The sequence below is a fragment of the Agelaius phoeniceus genome, chromosome 8, assembly GCF_051311805.1.
Source record: "Agelaius phoeniceus isolate bAgePho1 chromosome 8, bAgePho1.hap1, whole genome shotgun sequence".
NCBI classification, from domain to species: domain Eukaryota; kingdom Metazoa; phylum Chordata; class Aves; order Passeriformes; family Icteridae; genus Agelaius; species Agelaius phoeniceus.
The window spans coordinates 15,842,826-15,863,424 of NC_135272.1; the positions used below are offsets into that span (position 1 = coordinate 15,842,826).

General features: G+C 39.2%; 1 protein-coding gene across 3 annotated transcripts; it reads right to left on the reverse strand.

Moving 5' to 3' along the window:
* Positions 1–484: 484 nt before the first annotated feature.
* ZBTB41 (zinc finger and BTB domain containing 41) lies at positions 485–18,907 on the reverse strand. 3 transcript variants are annotated; one of them, XM_077182082.1, is made up of 11 exons: positions 18,729–18,907; positions 15,788–16,991; positions 14,426–14,633; positions 13,646–13,715; positions 11,118–11,265; positions 10,296–10,425; positions 9,613–9,708; positions 8,998–9,104; positions 7,452–7,557; positions 6,338–6,426; positions 485–5,596 (listed from the first exon to the last, which is right to left on the reverse strand). In XM_077182082.1, the coding sequence occupies exons 2-11, from the start codon at positions 16,908–16,910 to the stop codon at positions 4,953–4,955; spliced, it is 2,721 nt and encodes a 906-aa protein (XP_077038197.1). In that variant the 5' UTR covers positions 16,911–16,991; positions 18,729–18,907; the 3' UTR covers positions 485–4,952. The 3 variants fall into 3 exon arrangements, with proteins under 3 accessions (XP_077038197.1, XP_077038196.1, XP_054494366.2); XM_077182081.1 differs by lacking the exon at positions 18,729–18,907 and adding an exon at positions 17,672–17,816; XM_054638391.2 differs by lacking the exon at positions 18,729–18,907 and adding an exon at positions 17,672–17,784 and having other exon boundaries at positions 15,788–17,023.
* Between the last annotated feature and the right edge of the window lie 1,692 nt (positions 18,908–20,599).

Consider the following 20,599-nt stretch of genomic DNA (forward strand, 5'->3'; position numbering starts at 1 on the left):
GCGCGGACCGCGCAGGATAGCCCCGCCCTCCTTCTTCCCAGCCAATCGCAGCGCGGCTCGCGCCCGTTCCAGCCCGCCTCCTCGCCTGTCCGCCAATCAGCGCCCGGCGCTTCATTTAAACAGCACGAGCTCGCGGGGCCGCGAGCGCAGCGCGTGAGGGCTCCGAGGGATCGAAATGGAAACAAAACAAGGGCGAGAGCAACGGCCGTGAGGGGACAGCGCTCCGAACCGCGCCCGAAACACACCCAGAGCCAGGCTAAACCCACGGGGGTTGTACATAGATTTAATCTACAAAACACTTTAAAGCCAAAAGTAGAATGAGAAACACGCAATACCGATGAGAACATCGGCCTCATCTGTTTCCCCTTCATGAACGTTGAAAGACACCCAAATACTGTATTTTCATGCTGCCGGAAAACAAAAAAGGGCAGAAATCAAAGCTAACACAGGCACCCCTGCAAGAAATCCTGTGAAGCACACAATGTTAAGACAAAAGAACTTTACTTTTCCATAGCAAACAAAATTACACATAGGACTGAGTACTTCCACATTTACAGTACACTTCCTAACTTTTCCTTACAGCAAAGAATTTCCCCTAAAAAGACAATTTTAAGGACTTCCATCTAAAATACCAGCCTGTACAGATCACATTTAAAACACATTACCTCAATATATGAGTGACAAAATATTGAGTTCTTTTCACCCTATTCTTTCATATAAAAGGACCAACATTTAACATGACCAAAATGATTATGGGGGATTCAAAAAAATTTGTCATTTTTACCTTTAATCCATCAAAACCTTTTAAACAAAAACACTTCTAATGAACCATGAAAAAGACCCTTTTGGCCTTAAGCAAGGTGACCACCCTGCATTACATTCTGCCAGTGACATTGTTGGATGCACAGGATGAAATAACCAAATTGTTTTGAGACTGTGCTGTAGGGCAAGATCCCCCAGGACAACAAGGACCTACAGATAAATGCACTCTGCTTCCCTTTATCCTCAGGCACATGGGGAACACACAGACTGCATCAGGTATGCTTGTGTGTTCCACACAGAGAAAATTCACATCCTTTTTATTGTTATCAGGGGAAAAAAACCCCACTATTCATCTACAACAGACTTCACTCATAATGCTACATTCATGAACTCCTACAGAGAAGTTACTTTAAATTTTAAAATTTGGGGTCATTTATTCCTTAGCAGTCCATAACACGTTTCCTGTTTGATCAAGCACATTGCGAGGCGACTCCTTGGAAGCGTTCTTCAGTTCTGCAGGCTCTTCCACATTTGTTAGAGGGAAATAAGCTCAGCTCTTTGATGACACCAAATACATCTTCTGTCATTGTGGTCTAGCATGACCCATCTTTAGGAACAACTCCTGGAATTATAATCCAGACAATAGTAGCACTATATTTTTAAGAAAACCACTGCCTAACAGAAAAATATCTTCACCATTACAATGGCTGATGTTCAGCATGAAAAGAACCCATGAGGAATACACCTCTCTATGAAAAGTGTCAGTGCTCAAAGAGGAAATTCCAATACAAATAAATAAACTGAACATAAGACCCACTGAAAGAATTAAAGGCAGTAAGCCAGTCTACAACCAGAAATTTGTATAGCAAAAAAATACAGAATTTAATGTTTGAACAGAATGAGTGCACTAAGTTCTCAGAATCACACAGCAGTCTGGAGAGCCAGCACAGACTCCACTTTTCTTCCCCAAAGGCCAGCATGCGGAAAAGATCAACTTTTTGCAACGTGCCACTAAATGCTCTTTACAGATCTTTTTAAGAGACACCTGCTTCTTCCTTCTTTAGCAATAAACACTCAACTAATCTAGGGACTGCCTGGTAAACCATTTATTGTAAATGCTCCCTCCACATCAACAGCACCCACACTCTCTGATGAGCACATATTGAACGGGGGGGGCAGACATTGAGGAGTTCCAGCCCATAAGCTGTGAGGTGCAGACCTCTGCCCTTCAACCCCAGTCCTCCTACCAGGGACTACCTTCTATCAAACAGAAACCAGATACTTTCACCTACCAAAGTATCAGCCCATGAAAATTTACTTTGCTCATAAATGAATTTTAAGTAGATGTAAAGCCATACAAATTATAGCTCATGATATTAAATAAAAATAAAAACTATGTATCTAGCATTTAAGCCTTCCTATTGTCTTTCACTGTCAACTGGCAATGATCCAGCCTGACCAGCAGGTACAAACATTAACTAGTAGGGTTATCTGCAAACAAAAGAACACCAAAGAACTAGCAGGTAATTTTTTCCAGGAATGACTAGTAATTCTGGTCACCCAAACAGCAAAGAGCACACTCGTTTTTCTCAAAAACGAGTCCTTTTATAGTCCATTTCTTGTTGGGCATGCACAAACATGGAGCCCTTTGAAAGTTATTGACCTTAATGTTTTCTGAGTAACAACTCAACTAGAGAAAAAAGCCATTCTTTAGAATAGATATAAAAGGCACAATCATGAAAGAATTTTTAAAAGGACATTATCAAGTAAATATGCTCCAAATTCCATTTCAGTGTTTTCCTAGAGTGCCTTCCAAACAGACTGGACTTTAAAAGAAACTATTATTAACCAACCACTTTGAAGCTACTGTTTTGTCAAAAGCCCACAATAGTTATTTCTACTGTAGGACAGAAAAGACAAGAAATAACAAAGAATTATGCTTTTAGTCTGAGCACTGCACTGACACCACTGATGTTGGGTTACTTTCAACAGTACAATTACAAATGCAGTAGAAATCATGTTTCATTTGCACATGAATAGTATATATGATACACACATGTAGACTTGAAAAGTACACATAAAGCAGCCATTTTCAAGCCATGGAGTGTGAAGATGACAGAAGCAGTTTTATTTTGAAAGGAGATGAAAGGTGGAGTTAGAAAGCAGAAAGGGTGGTACTTGATAGTGTCCTTTCAGAAGGTGGCATTCAATGGCCTTGTTATTGCTGTGTATTTGCTAGTCTTCAGCTTCTTCCCAGATCTATTTACAGCATGTCAGTCTGAACATTCCCAGAGCACAGCTCTAAATTTTACTTTAGAGATACAAACATAGAACAGTTAAACATATGTAGTCCTGTTTTAGAAACTGAACTTTTAAAGTTTAGGACTTCTATTGTGCTTCTTTGGCTAAGTCCTATTTAAATATTGGTAACACAATTCTATAACTCTGCCACTATTTAACAGCTAACAGAAATCTTTGGTGTGTTTAGGTTAAGAATCCATTAGGGTACAAGCTTCAAAATATGAACATTTAGGCAGTTCTGGCCCCTCTCCTGCAAACTGCTCAACACTGAAATAGATGATTAATAGAATCTAACACCAAAGTATCTGAATACAATCTCAAATGATCTGTGCCACTTGAGAGTTTGTAGAACTGTGATAAGAGAACCAACCATCTTATCACAACAACTCCCTTGTGCTCAGCTCATTGAATAAATTTAACAGTTATAACAATACACATAAATCCAGTTTCCCATTTTAAAGATTCTTTCAGATAATAATTTAAGAATACAGAAAACTGGAGGAACATTTCAATCTTAATTCTCATCTTAGTAAGATGGATATCTTATTATACAATTCTTGTGAGGAATTATGAAGATTATAAAGTTACTTCAGATACTTTCTTTGGCATCATATTCACCATACAAACACATAGTAATTATTTTTAAAGTACACTTAAAAGAGAAAGCTTGATTAGGTTAAACTATACTAGATTTCATGGTGACACCAGACTTGTAGTTCCAAATGGGTTTTTTTGGAAAAAACCCCTTATGTCTAGTAAAGAAAGAGCTAAAAATAATTAGACATAAAATACTCTCAAGAGTTTAACTTTGGTTTATAAACACAGTACAAGAAAGTGAGAAACAAAACAATTTAATTAGCAACTCACAAGAGATTTAGCATTACTGATTTTCTTTTTTTCTTAAATAGAAATTAAATACTGTTCTGGAACAGTCTTTAAATTTCTCCTCAATCACAGATAACCTGAAAATGGGCACATTAATGTGGGACCCTGATATCATTTCTGCTTTAGCAAGGGTCAACCATGCCAACCCTTTGTGACTGTTCACGTTTTAAAATGACCTTGCAAATACTGCCATTCCTTTCAAAGTTAGAGTGCGGGGTACACTTTAGAAGACAAAGAAGATTGAAAAAGCAAGAAAAAAATGCGTCTTAAAATTATATAGAACTAAGTGTAGAAAATTGACAATACCATTGTCTAGCTCTTCCCACATTATTCAATATTAGAGATCAAAGAAGAACTAAGAGGCCAAATTTAGGCAGCCTAATTGTACTCAGGGGGATGATTGAACACCTTGTTTAGTGTCTTCATAAAGTATCATAAATCACTTTTCAGAAGAACCTAGTGCCTGTGTTCACTGGCTAGGCTCCACAGTCCAGCCACCTTTAAAACCCTCCAAAAATGCCTCAGGTTCAAGAAAATTATATATTAATTTCTGTGTGAAACATAATTCAAAGTTTGTGTTTCATAGCCCTGCCTGCCCTTAGAAACTTTTATGAATTTTAAATACTCCTTATTCTTTTAGAATGCTTTCTATTCCACTTAAAACATTAACTCAAAGTGAGATGCAGAAAGGCAAACAAGTTTTATAAATTAATAGCCAGATATGTAATTACATTTTCAGCCACTATCCTTAAAAGATATTTCAGAGCATTATTTTTAAAAGACCATCTATAAGATTTTTAAAAACTCTTAAAATCACAAGAAACACTCTTCCGTATGCATCAAATTGTGCCTAAATGTTCAAATATTATGTAAACAAATTGTTTTCCCAAAACTATGCAGGAGACTTGATGAGTCCAAATAAAATATAAAATATAAATCTCACTGCCATCTCAGCCTTCTGGTGGCCGATGGCTTTGTAAATCCGGTGGAATGTTACGGTCTGATCACGAATGTTCGTTGTTTGAAATATTCTGTACAGTGGGAGTTGTATCTAGCCCCAGTAGAGTTCCAAGATATGACTGGTCTCTAGGATCCAGCATCTGCTCAGGCCTCACAGGATGAACAATGTTTGCAGGCTGTGGAGTCAGGGTGTATTTCTCCAGGAAGGAGAGCTCCGTGGCGCGCTGATAATCCGGCTGCTCGGGCTGCGGGGGCAGGATGCCGTGGGACTGAGCACTGTGCTGCACCAGCTCTGCCTGGGGCTCTGCCATGGGGACAGGGACCAGAGTCACAGGCACACACACTTCTGGGGATACATTCTGCAGCAAAGTTTTGGCTTCTGATTGATATGCTTTGGACTGTTCCACGTACTGTTTAGCCTCAGTTTGGTAAACTTTGTCATCAGAGGTGTACTGCACTGGTAAGGACACTAGCTTTTCCTCTGGAGAAGATGCCAATGCCTCTTCTGCAGCCTTAGACCCATGAACATGATCAATGTGATACTTCAGCTTGTCTTTTCGTTTAAATGTTGCATTGCAGTGCTGGCAGTTAAAGGGTCGAGCATCTGAATGAATAACCATGTGTTTTGTTAATGTCTTCTTAATTCTGAAAGACTGATTACAGATCTGGCATTTGTAGGGCTTCTCACCTGTAAAGATAGAGAAGTAACCATTAGTTATTCTGAGTAACATCAAATCACACATAAATATGGAAATACCTTCCATGGATTATGGCATCAAGACCTACTGTGAGACAATTTTACTGAAGACAAACTAAGTTCAGCATCAATTTCAGAATCAAGAGAGTCATCAGGAATTTGTTTAGAAGTTATATTGGCATACTCTTCTCCTTACATACAATTCTCTCAGTACTCTGGACTTATGTTAAATTACAAACTAAATTAAAAAGAACAGTCTTTTAACTGCTATGATACTGGGATTAAATGACCTCTATACATTTCAAAAGACAACGATTTTCCTAAACACAAGGCAGGACAAACAAAGTGAAAGAGAAAGGACATAGCCCTTTCCAAAGGGAGTTCACTCCTTTTTCAGATTAGCACTTGAAATGCAGTAATCTCTGGAGCACAGAAACATTTAGAAGGTGTGGGTAAATTTGGCAAGAACACACATACCAGTGAACTAAAAGAGGAGGTGCAGAAAGTGCCCCACAAACCCGAGCTGAGATTAGCAGTACTCCAGCTAAACAATCATAAAACAGCATTCAGGAATGGCCAGTATATGAGAATGAATAAAATCTTGCTGCTTTCTACTACTTTCATCCTGAATGCTCAACAACCATAATGAATAAAATCATTGAAGCAATATTGATGCATAAAAACACATCCCTACATGTTTTGTGGTTTAGTTGGGGTTTATTTTCTTTTTACCTGAATGTGTCCTAAAATGCATTTCCAAACTGGATTTCCCTTTAAAAACTTTCTTACAGACTTCACACTGGTGAAACGTTGCTTTATATCTTTAAAGAAAAAAAGACATTTCATGTTATTTTTTTGTAACCAACTAACAGTAAAGTTATGTCCACAGTCCCTTCTGAAATCTTTAACTGCAAAATAGCTCAATACCAAACTTTCCAAATTTCCTCACTTATGTTCCTATTTCCTGGCATCCACATACCAATAAGGTCAATTAGATTCTTTTCAATATTCAATTTATTATCTGTCGGGATGGCACTTAAGTACTCAAAGAACAAAAGCCACTACAACTTCTTTTTTAACCCCACAAATCTCCTTATACAGCATTTTTTTGCCCAACACTCACAAGAAGGTTTTACTTTGACAGAATCAGGCCATAAATAAGGTTCTAGGAATGGCAGAATTTCTAGGAAGGCTACTGCCTTCAAAAGGAAAAAACCAGCATAAGCAATGTACTGTACTTGTAAGTCAGACGTATCTTTAATGGCTTCTACACAACACTAATGAGTACTAACAGCTAAAACACATCATTTGAAAAACAACCAGATATGTTTATTTCAAATCTCTGAGAGGTTTATTTTTAAAACTCCAGAGTTTTAAAACCCTGTTGCATTTTTAAGGTAGAGACACAACTTGGGTTTCAAAGTTTTTACCTCCTTTCAGAGCCACTAATCTGCTGCCAGCTTCTAAAATACCTTAAATGTGAGATAATTCTCCCTGTGCTTACATGATGACTAATAATTCAGTTTTAACTAGTCTGCAATGAGAGTATTACAGCAAACCATCAATTAAGAACAAAACTGAGACAGATATGTGACAAATTAAAATCTGATCCTTTTTAATGCTTTTATTTACTTAATTGTGCTACAAATGAAGTATCTAGCTTAAATTGTGGAGACAATTTTCTGACATCCCCTTCAAACTGTAATAATATCTCTATTATGAAGTCTGAGGTACAAGCATGACAAACACACAGATAAGCAGAATTCTGCTCACACATCCAAGTCCCAACAAAATCAGTTATAGGACAGAAGCAGCATTTATGCAGTTGTAGAAACCCCACACTTACTTCTGCCAAACTTTTTCTCCTAGATGAACACTTTTATAATGAACTGTGAGGTGATCGCGACGGCCAAAACATTTTCCACATTCCTCACACTGATGTGCTTTTTCACCTACAAGGGCAAAATCCAATACATTTTGGTTAAATATTTTTGGAACTTTTTAAATGTCTATGACCTAAAATCATATTCCCAAAGTTCAGCTAATCAAGCTCCTCCACACCTCACTTGGAGAAGGATTCTCTTATTAAAGAAGAAAATTTAGGAAGCATGGTGGTTCTATCAGAGTAATGATGTTACCACTTCTGTATAGGACTAGTCCATGTGATTGCTGCAAAGAACTTTGTGGTCTAAGTCAGGAGACACTTCCCCAAACACTCACTGCATGGGAGTACAAGTGAATGACTGGGAATGTACTCTCTTCATTATGACCTGAAACAGGGTACCTTCAATGATTCAGCTGTTTTAAAGGGAAGCTAATTGAAACACACCAATTATTTTCAGCTACTAATTTGTGTAATTTAAAATTACACCTCAGTATTTATCATTTTAATCATCCTGATGGACATAGTTACCTTTTTGTTTTATGCTGTTGTTTTAAGAGTATCATGATGCTTTTCAGTCATCTTGAGATCTTCCACAAAGTGGCAGAATATTTCTTCTCATGTAAATAGGGGTGTGGACAGTCAAAGAATGTAACTTTCTAGAGGGGGAAAAGCAAATAGAGCAGAAAAGAGGATTTTTTTTTTTTGGTTTTGTTTTTTTGGTTTTTGTTTTTGTACTTGGAGTTTTCAAAGATTTCTTTATTTCATAGCAGACATTATTATTATTTCAAACACCAGGAAAGAAGCTGTCTTTCACATAAAGACTCAGGAAGTTTAGACTCTGATCACTTTCATACTTCCATGCTGCCTAGAAAGTATTCTGCCTCCAAGAAGGTCATGTTTCCTCTGGATCCTGTTGTGAAAAAGTCACTGGTGAACTTTGCTCTTCCTATGCATTTGATAACCTTTCTGCTCTCAGAGCAACAGATTTTTTTTTTTCTTTTTCCTGATCATCCCCATCTGTTCATAGGGCTGATTCCCTCAGCCTTCCTTCCCTCTTTCCCACAAGAGAGATTTCAGAAACACCTCTCTGATGTTCTTTGCATTGAAGTGATCAGTGTACAAACTTTGACAGAGACTCTGACAGCTTCTTCTGTGTTGTGGCAATAATGTTTCACAGTTGCTATTAAAAAAAAGAAATCTGGAATCATTAAAAAATCCTCCTTTTTCACTTTTGCTTTTTGTATTTATGATTGTTAAAGCAATTAATTGTTACATGTTTTTGACTGTCCCTCAGCTTTCTATGGTATCAGGGAGGAAACATTTGGCTTTTAAACCTTTAAAACATGTAAGACTACCTCTGCTTTAGCAGACCTTAAAAAGAATGGCAGGGACTTTTATGAGGCCTAAAATATTGCATGCACTGAAAAAAAAAATCCATCTTTAACTTTTTATTTGGTTTTATTTCAAAATAGTAATTTTTAAGCCAGCTTCCAAAGAAAATACCTACCTGAATGTATTTTTTTGTGTTTTGTCAGATGGTCATGCCGAATAAACGTTTTCCCACATTCTTCACATTCATATCTCTTGTCATCATGGTGCACTCTTAGATGAAGTCTGCATATTGAGTCATAAACATGGCCATAAAATACAATTCCATTAAAACAATCTGTACTGCTAATTCAATGCAAAAGAGCAGAAAATGCAGTCTTTATTGCTTCACATAAGTATCAGGAAGCAACTTCAGCTGAACTGCACCTGAATTGTTCTTAGAAAGCAAGAGAGAGCTGAGCTCTCTTATGTGAAGTTAATTTAGTGGGATATTTTAGTCCTCTGCTTATTTTCTGTTTGAATAACAAAACCACAAAAGTTTCATATGTGCAAAAATCTCAACTTTGTAGGTTTTTTTTGTGTTTAAGCCACTAATGTACTACAAATTAAATTAATTCTGATGCATTAGCAATATATTTTTTAAACTGAAAGATGTTTAGAACATTTACTAATGCTCTCAGAGGTGGAGTACATCAAACATATACATTACAAAGAATTATGTCAATAACATGAATGCATATATATCACCAAATAAGCAAAACAGTTTACCAGCCTGTTTAATAAAGATCTATACCTGTAAGAGCTTCCATGACGAAAACTCTGCCCACAAATACTGCAAAGATGAGGCTTCTCTCCACTGTGAATTCTCAGATGTTCTTTCAAAGTTGTTCTGTTTAACAAAGCCAGTAAAATTTAATTTTAAGCAATATCCCTTAGTGAAAAAGTAAAAACATACTATCATTTTCTCAATTTCTCTTACTGTGATGGATCACAATAGATCTGAATCGCTGTATGAATTCAGATATACACACTAACGCATGCATACAGAAACAGTCTGGCAACCTATTTACTGAACCAACTGGGTCTAGAAACAGTATCAGGAAAGAAAGAAAACACTAAAATTTGGAAAACATACATTCAAGAAAACATCTTTCAAAAAAAAAATTGCAAGATGTTTTTGCACAACAGAGAAACTTAAGTTTCTTAACAGTAAGAAACTTAAGTGAAGTGAATGAGAGGTAAGACTTTCTTAATATATTTGCCCTTCCTAATTAATTACCTACAGCTGTCACCCTTAATTTTAGAGGTGACCAGAAAATCCAATGCTACCTCTGGCTCTCCCACTACCTTTTAACACACTAACACTCTGAAATGGTCTCCTTTATGTTAAAAACTCCAAGTGTATTCAACAGCATCCAAAGGATGCTAAATATTGCTGTGTTCTGCTGAAGTTCAGGTAGTCAGCCAAGTCCTTACCGTTCCCTGACGGATTTCCCACAGATGAAACATGTCCATTTCCTCTTTCCCCCATGAGTACATTCTATGTGGCGTTTCAGATTCCCTGTGTCATTAAACTGGCGGCCACAAATATCACAAGGAAAAGGCCCTACAGGGAGACAGGCACACAGAGCAGGATTGACTGACAGCTAAAATAAACAACAAGCCCAGACTGGTTACTTTTGAAAACCCTCATCAATTTACAAAGCAAAACTTTTGTCTAACAAATTGTTCATCTTTAGTACAGTCAGCATACTTTAGATTGTGTGAGCTTTCTGCTAAGTTACTTCTAAGATCTGGCATGTTGGCAAACTTCATGACAGTAAAGCAAAAATTCAAAATTCATAGTCAAAAGCAATTAAGCCCACTTAGACCACTTGAAAGAAGACATTCTTATCACCCATCTAGCTCCTACCCAGCAGAAATAATCAGTAGTATAAAAAAAGTCTGCAGAATACTTCAGGAGGAAAGGAAGAGGTCTTTTGAAAACTTCAGGAAGAATCTGACTCCCTAGCTGAGAATCAATTTTGTGCAAAAAACTTTCAAATCAAACTAACCTTCATTCTTCTTCCTCCGCAAAATTCTGACTTTTTTGGGTACCAGAGAATGCCTCAAAAAGACAGCTGAACACAAAAGTAAAAACCCAACCAACAAAAAGCCTTCCAACAACTCTTCCCCAAAAGTGGAAGAGAGAATTGTAAAAGGAGGTGAGGTGAAAACCAGACTGACCAGGACATAAAATGGTGGGGGAATGCTTTACTTTAAATCTAGTGTTTAGATGTCAGAAGGAGGTTTCTATACCGAGATGGAATTTTTCCTGATGTTTCAGTCTTGCAAACCGGGATTTGAAATGCTCTTCACAGTAGGTACATTTGAAGGGTTTGTCCTGAGAGTGAAGGATCATATGCTCTTCTAAGTGAGGTCTTCGAGTGAAAGATTTCTTACAAATCTGAAATGATACCACACTTTGTCAAAGATACATCCATTATAACCAGATTCTTCTCCTATTCATAAACTCATAAAACTTTTTATCATCTGCTCTCTGCACCAATGTAAGATTAAACACTTTATTAAAATTAAATATTTTTCAAAAACCTCTGTGTCAGTATGGAAAGCCTTGCACTCAACATCAAAACCAACCTGTGCTCTACATAAACCATAGTGAACTGTAATGTATAGATTAGGATGCAGATCCATGACAGCCTAAATCAACTACTGGAAACTCCTGCATGCAGTTATATGTTCCTCCCCAGTCCTTCTCTCTACTGACTCCAGCACTTCCCAGACTCCCTTCCTAGGGTGTTTCAACACAGTAACTGAGCCAAAAATAAACCACTGGAAAAAAGCAAATAGTTTTGGCTTGGGTTTGGATGCTGAAACAGTTTAGTTGGACTGTGGTAAAAGTTGTTGTAGTATAAACTACTGTAGAACCAAAGTCATACCTGTTCCTTTATTTCCTCTGGGAAATTCCCTGACAGCAGGTATTAAAGAGAAAATGCCAATACCAACAAGGAAATGTAGCTCAAAATACATTGAGCTACAGGACCATCAGAAGCCTAACATTATGTGTGTTTTTTAGTACTGCTTTGAGATTAACCAAAACCAAAATGTTCAAGAATTACTAGTAGTGACTTAAATAAGCACACAGTACAATTATAGAATTGAATCCACAACTCCAATTCAGGCATTTAAACCAGGTATTACAATTTATCATCAGGATCCTATGCTTCAACACACAGAGTGCTCATGTTTCCCTGTGAGACTCCTACTGTTGTTTATGACAGCTCAGCTGAGCACTACAACTCCCACACATTAACTCCTGCAATCAGCTTCACAGAGCACACATGAATAAGGAAATCAAAAACAGCAGCTCTATTTGTTTAAAAACTCATTAATGTTAAATATAGGTGTAAGAAAATCCACATTTGTATAAAGTATAATAGCCCTCTTGCTTTTCCATAATATGTACTGTTTGTGCAAATTTGCTCATATTCCTCAAGGATTAAAATATGGTCAGCAAATCCTGTTGTTCACAGACAGATTACAGCATAAACCAATAACCTTAGTGAATCCTGCAGCTTACATCTGTGGCACCTTTGCCCTCAGAACACACCACATGAACAAACAAACTCACAGCACAGCATCCAAGGGCCCTGTTCAATGTCCAACTGCTGTAAAAGTTGGAATTCTACCTGCTTTTAATTCAAGTCCATTTTCAATGCACACGAGCGGCACAGGAGCAGCAACTCACTTCTTTAAAAATTTCTACTTACAACGTTCAATTTAAAAAATAAACCCACAAACCAGGAAGTGGAGTTTATCAAACCACTCATCTGGTAACACACTTTCCCAGAAAAGAATGTCAACAATGTTGCACAATGGATTCTCACCATTAAAATGCTTCTTATCTAGTAACAAACAAAATCTGTAACACATTCACACATTACAGCTTCACCTGGAAGATAACACCCTTTGATGAACCAGGTAATAACCTTGAACCACTGTCCCACCAGCTGCACAATGAACAATACAAATTCCTACAGCTGATATCTCCCAGATTCCTACTGTATGTTTACAATTGAAAGTTCCCAAATAAAGCAAGGTTTATAATTATGTTACAGCCCCTAATATTATAGACACACTGCAGCTTACAGCAGTCTGCACAAACAAAACAGCTGCCCTAAAAAACAAAAAGAAAACCAATTCCCTTAAAAAAATAGGAACAACAAAACCCCACATCTGAAACCTTAAAACATTATTTGGCAGCATACACAAAGAGAATGGAAATGCTACAGTTCCTTTTTAGATCAGATGTAGTTTCACACATATACCTCTCAGAGGAAAATCAAGTAAAGGATTCTGTGATTTTACAACTAGAGATAAATTTAGCACAAATTCACAATTCTGTTGACATGCATATGCAGGTAAATGAGAAAGTGTTTCATATTTAACATGTATCTTCCTCACAATTGAGAGATCCTTCCTGTAACAGTACACTTTATGGTCAGTGTTTGTTATGTGTAATTAACAGGAAAGCAAATACTGGTTTTAAAGCACTCATGTCTAATAATCTGTAAACTGATGTATTTGCAAAGATACTGCCTCTAACTATTTTAGAATTCAAATTGGGATTATTTATCTGACCAGAGGCTGTACATATAGACAAAGTTCAGCCCTTAGATCAGCAGACAAAGGAAATGTATCACTTAGAGGAAAACCATCCCCTAGAAAGCTTTCTGAGACTTCACAGAAACACATACCAGATTTTCATTAAAGTTCACAGAAGGTAAACAGTACAGAACAAAAAAAAGTTCTGAAGGATTACTTACATCACATTTCCAACCTTCACTCTTTGTCTTCTTGATAGAAAGAAATTCTTGTACATTCTCTGGATGAAACCTAGGAGAAAGAAGCTGAAAGTAGCCAGAACTTTCCAAGATGAAGATTATCTAAATACTAAATACCTATTTCTAAGCTTTATATGTCATGGAAGTTGCTCACCACACTGGCAGAACAGAATACTGATGCTGAAACAATTCTAATGACACAAGTAACTGGAAAGCAGTGTTGACTATGGTCTCATGTAGAACTTTATACAACATTTGATAAGACAGAAGGCAGTTTCAACTTATGGAGATTTACAAAGAAAAAAGAAAAAAGGCAGTATGTAAATAGTAATACCTTATAATTAGACCTGCCATAAATTGTTTATCTAAAATAATCTGATCAGAAATGGTTTAGACAGGTATTATAATCAACAATAAAGCACCGACACCTAAAATTAAAGAAGGTATTTTACTCTACCTTCAAATTAAAAGCAGTCAGGTAAATTTTAAGCCTGATATGTTCTGACTGTGCTAGCTCATCTGAAAGATTCTAAAATTTGTAATAAAACCTTTTGGCAGAACCCCCATAGAAGCACTACAGCTATTTCTTACTGCAGGTTAAGTGATACTGCTAACCCCCAAGCCCTTTGAAAAGGCAGTTATTTGAAGATATAGTTATAAAAATAATGCAGAACATGCTGTGTTTATATACATGCTTATCTCCACTTTTAAAATGAAAAAAATGCCTCTTCAGAAATGCCAGACACATTATGTCATACTTGCCTCTTCACGTGCTTCGCTAAGGTCTTCTTGCTTGCATGGAGCTTATTGCAGTAGGGACATTTGTGCTCCTTCTTATGGAAGTCAGTGTCACTGGAGTGTTTCTTTCTGTGCACTGTCAGGTTGGACTTGGTGGAGTAGCGCTGGTGACAGATATCACATTCAAAAGGCTTCTCACCTGTGTGGACACGGGTGTGGCTCTCATATTTACCTGGACAACAAAGTCAAATCTGTTAGCATGAACTGTAACAAGTATCACCTGCAACAGGCATGTTTGGGGTTGATTCTATAATCTCTCTCACATGCAGTCAAGCTCTAAGCACCCTCCACATCCACCCAAAGATCCCTACTGGCTTACAACACTGAAAACTGCCCAGTGCTCACCTATGTGTTTGATCCAAGGTCTCTCCAAACACTTTCATCTTCCTACAAATTTGTGCAAGGGTTACAAGTCACTCTTGTTCAAACCTACAGCATAGTAAGATCTTAAATACTGCAAATTACAGTCCTATTCTTTCACTACACTGATCATGAGTACCATTCCAGAACAGGGAACAGCCTCACAACAAACTGGTAATCTTAAGGTACTTTCAAATAGCAGAACACTGAATGAAAGACACAAACCCTTGCACCCTATCTGTGTTTGGGACCCAACATACTACAAAAATGCTACTGTCTCATGTCTTTCACATGGCTTGTATTCCCTCCTCTGTTTGCCAATGTTTCTTCTGAGGACAAAATTCTGTCCTGTGGATAAATCTACCTCGAGTCAATAGCAGCCTCTCTGCTTTGTACTAGATTTTACTTTTTTCTCTGCAGAACATACATGCATGCTGCTGTATAGTACTGTAAATTTATGAGCTTCTGCAGCTCATAAATTTAACATGTAAGTCAATTGTCCATTGTAATACAAACTTATAAAGAAATACTTTATGTATCACTTGTTGTAATGCATGCTTGTCATGGATCTTTTGAGCACAGAACTAGAATTCTAAGTTATGAAAGTGCAAAGAGAAAAGGGCTTCCAATGTGAGCAGAACCAAAATGTACCATTCCAACCCTAAATACTCACAGGCCATTTATTTCTGCACAGCAGATATGCTAACAACCAGAATCCAGAGCAGTGGAAGAGAAATAAATGTAGTACTTGCAGATTTTTAAAATAATGTGCTCAGATAATCTATTTAAACTATTTAGCAACCACAGACATAACAACTTAGTACACTTCAAGAAAATAGCAGCACACTGGATCAGTGAGATGATCCAGAAATTCTTATATTCACTCTCCAGGACAGAGGAAAAACTTGGCTTATTTCCCACACAAACAGCACCACCATGAAGGAGATGAACCTGACTCGCTCTTACCTACTCGATCAAACTTTTTGTCACACTTGGGACACTGCAGTAGCTTTTTGCTACTGCTTTGAATGATGACTGGAGCTAAGCCTTCAGGAATATTCCCCATTGAGTCAGCTGCCTCAGAACCCTCTTCAGCATCATTCTGTTCCTTTTCGCTTTGTTCTTCAGATTCCGAATCTTCACCTGACATTTCCTCTTCCTGCCCATCTTCATCCACGTTGGACTCACTTTCACTGTCTTCAAATTCACTTCTCTCAGATGTCTCCTTGTCAGAACTGACTTTTTCCAAGTTGCTGTCAGAGGCATCACCACTTTCATTGTCACTGATACCGAACTTAGTTGGACACTTACGGCTTCTCGTGGAGCGTCTAGTGGAAAAGCTGGCCTTCTCAACCATTTTTAACCCATGCTTTTGTTCCAGGGAAAGGGGGCGGTGGGCTTTAGCCAAATGATTCTCTAAGGACTTCTTGTAACAGAAACTTCGACCACAAAAAGTGCACTGATGACTATTTAATAGTTTACCTGTCAGTTCACTGAGTGTTTCTACTGGTCTAGGTGCATCAGTAACCACATCAGTCTGTACACTGGAAACATTTTCGTTATTTAGTAACTTCACTGCATCTATGATATCTAAAAATTTTGCTGCTTCCAGCACTAATGGAATTTCATTTTTATACACAAAAAACTCAGAAGTGTAAAGAAACTCAAGCAAATGTTGAAAGACAGAATGAGTTACATGATCTAACGTGACAACGTCGGTGCTCGGATTTTTGCTCAAACAGGCATGAAAATAACTACTCCCAACAGCCACAACAACTTTGTGAGCACTAAATTCTTTTCCTTCTACAATTATGAGTAAATCACAAAACGATGGATGTTTCTGCCTATCATCATTTAAGTATTTAAGTAGATTTTTGTTATACTGCAATGAGCTTAGGAGCTTTCTTTGCTCTGGTGATGGTGAAAGTTCTCGGGAAGATTCGAGCTGATCTGCAGAAGCTGTTTCTGCAGACTTGGAGACAATTTCTTGCGCACAGTCCACTACAAGAATCTGTTCTGAAGTATCTTTCTCATGGCCAAGATGAACCTTTTCATTTAGACTTGCAGCGAGCCGTCTCCTTTTCTTCATTGCAAAAATGCAACTTCAGGATCAGGAGCTTCATAGGTGATTACCAAAGAGTTCCCGTGAAGACTTGGTTCTGCTCCGGACCTTAAGAAAACATGCAACAGTAATTTCATACTCTGCCAAAAGAATTATGATAAAAATTATTCTTAGCACTTAAACATTACTTCCATTTTTAATAACCCTTTCTAGATTTCACTGTTAGTTTTATGTATCGCTGTAACTGAGGTTTTAATTAAATCACTAAGCTCTCCTTGCGTTGCAGACCGCGGCACAACCTGCTGCGAGCCAGCGAGCAGACACCGCCTATTATTAGCTCTAAGGCGGCGGCCGGGCTGGCTTCGCTCGGCTCCCGGCCGCATTTAGCCTGCGCCCCACTCCGGGCCGGGCGCGCACTGTTGTTATTATTACTACACCGAAGCTCCTTCTCTTTCCGTTTCACCCAACAGGGCAAAGCCATCCCAGCTGCTCCCCAGGCCGGGCCGGACCCCCCCGGGCCGCCTGGCCTGGCCCTACCGCGCCTGTCCCCGCCGAGCGGCCGCGCTGCCCCTGCCCCGGGGACGCTGCCTTCGTCCCCCGCCGAGGGCAGAGCAGGGCCGGGCGGGGCAGGGCCGGGCCGGGCCGAGCGGGATCAGCGGCACCGAGTGCAGGGGCACCGAGGACGCCGCGGTCCCGCGGTGCTTAAGATGGCCGCGCCCGCCCCCCTGGCCCGTCCCGTTCCCGTCCCGTTGCCCCGCGTTGCCCCGGCGCGGGCCCGTCCGTCGCACCTGCGCGGCGCCGGGCGCTCCCGGGGCCGCTCGGCCGCCCAACGCCGCTGCCCCCGGTCCGGTCCCGCGCCCGCCGCTTCCGGGCCCGCCGCCCGCGTCAGCGGGGTCACGGCGGCGCTTCCGAGCGGGGCGGGGCGCGGCGGCTGCGCGGGCGGGACCGGGGCCGGGAGGGGGCCGCGCCCTGACAGGGCCCGGCGCCGGAACGCGGCCCCGAGGGTGAAAGTAGCGAGCAGGAACCAGGAGAGCTCGCTCCAATAGCGCCAGCGACTCGGGATGGCCGAGCCGCCACCGGCTCTGCGCCATGATACCCCGCTGAGGCGGACTCTGCTTGGAAGAAGCAGTGCGCATAGGGGATTGTGAAATTCCCGGGTTTCCTGCTCCCCCTAGTTCTGCGCAATAATACGAGTTTTAGTTTGTTTTCTGCTTGAGTATTTTGAAGCACTTGACATGAAATTGCCACTTTCCGCGCTTCCTGGGCGGCAGAAGGAGCACCCAGAGAGGTGCCCGGCTCGGTGCCGCTCCTCAGCGTACGGAAGGCGCTGCCCGCTGTTCCTCCCAGCTCCATCTCTCCCCCGAGATAAACAATTACCACGGACAATGTGACACCGAACATGAGCTTGTTTTCCTGACAGCCTTAAAGAAGGATTAATGGAGGATTAAACTGTATTGCACCACATGCAATCAGTATTTGTGATCTGTCAATGGATACTGAACAAAGTGTGACTTGAAGGTCTTGCTTTTCAAAATAAAAATACAATAAAAATACTGAATGTTCTTAAAGCATTAGTTACCTCCTAAGTGTTGCTGTACTGCCTGTACTTACAGCCCTGCCGTTTCCTTGAAGTCTACACATATTTGACTTTGGGCTTGTTTGATTTTTTCATTTGTAGTAGTACATAACAATCAAATTAATTCAATAGCAAACTGTTTCAAATCATATTCTAAGTAGTATCGGTTCTTTTATTCAGTTATTCTATAGTGAAGCAATAGTGTCAATAAAAATAGAGCAATCAAGATTACTTTGGTTTTCTTGCACTGAAGACAAAAATCTACTTACCTCTCAGCCATCTGCTCTTTCAGGATGTTCCTTGTGCATGCCCACCTTTTATTTCTTCAGAATAGTTAAACGGTATATAAATAGCTTTCTCTGTTTGGTAAGTTTTGATTTTGCATGGAAAAAGAAAGTTCTAGAGCAAGGCACTTTAGATTTTAAGCTGAGCCTTACATTTCACTCTAATCTGAATAGCAGGCACATAAAAACATCATTAGTGGGTAATTGGCTTCTTGGGTCTTACTGTTTCCATAGCAAATCCCTCATTTGGAAAGTATAAAACTGAGTGCTTCATCAGTTTTCATGAGCAAAATACATAAGGAAAATGCAGCCTTGATGAGAACTATTTTGCCAGCAAGCAGAACCAAGCTAGGGATGTGCTCCCTGGGACAGGGATAGTTTCTCCTGTGTTGTTGGGGGGCTTGGGGAAGAGTTTGGCTTTTTTTCCCTAGATAACTACCTGATTTTTTCTTTATTCGCTTCTGCTATTATTTACTCTGTGTTGAGTACAATGTGGTTTCTTGGCAGTCTACAAACATCCACATTTATTGCCAAACTCTACAAATTCAGCAGGCATTTTGACTTAGCACAAGCCTAGGTAACACTTTTCTTCTCTTGCTATTTTATGATACATGAAGGATTTAGTTCAAAGAAAAATCGTACAGTGCTAAGTGATCCATTACCATGCCTGGCATTGCTGCAGTAATTATGCTCTGGAAACAAAATGTCCTTGAAATCTCAGGTCATTATGGTTCTTTCAGCATTAAGTCTTTTGCAGTTGGTACAAAGTACAAGTGGTACAGACAAAATTTAACTATATTAATCCCTTTTGTTCCAATGCTTATTCATGCTACATATTCTTGCCAGTTAATAAACTATCCCTCAGGTTAAAAAGCTGACTTTTACTTTCATTAAAGACAGCATCAATTAACAAATAAGCACTTGCTCACCTACTGTACAGAATTTGCAAATGCAGCTGCTTTGATTTGTCCAGGAAAACAGTGTATTTATCAAAGAAATAGTTTTGAATTGTTGGAAATTAAGAAGTAGCTTTGTGCAAGAAGGTTTGGTTTTGAAGGAGGTGGTTTCATCTTAAAGTACTTGTTCTCCAGCTCAAAATCTTCTGAGATACAGTGGAACTAGAAATGACAGATACTTGAATCAAATACTGTTTAAATAATAAGCAAATAGGGAATCAACTCTTAAGCAGTCAGCTGCCAACTAAACAGAAATAAACTTACATAAAAATAGCATGCAAGTTTTAATACCTGGTTGGGTTATTTCAGTTTATTGCAAATATATTCCTTAAGAGCTGATCACTGTAAGCACCCGGTTATAAGTCTAGTAGCACATACATTCACATCCTCCTTCACACAGCTGCCTTTACTTTGGACACAACCGTTTTGCTAAGGTAAATGTCTCTCTCTCTAGGAATTTTATTGCAAATTTGCCATGAGTTCATGGTGCATGACACTGCTGAAACCTGACCCGTGCTGTCATTCTTCCTTTTTGTATCCCAGATGTGTCAGTGATGGGTGGGTCCTAGGGAAGAACCCACAAAGCCTATACTTCCTCTAGTCTGAGATTTTTCTGTATTTTATTGCCAATCACCACATACACACAAATGTTTTAAATTAGGCTGTGAAGTGAAAGGGTTATAAGATTGCCTAGAGACTCCAACAAGTTTTCTAGCCAACAGTGCTGAATAAAGTCCATTGCTGGAACCATTGCCAAGAAATTCTTTCACGTAGGCCATGAAAAGACCACCCCAGTCTCCCAATTCAGCACTCTCTGGGGCACTAATCAGCTGGAGCTCGTTGTACTATTATGGATGCTTGACATGTGAATCATGTTGATCAGGCTTCTCCCTTTGTCTC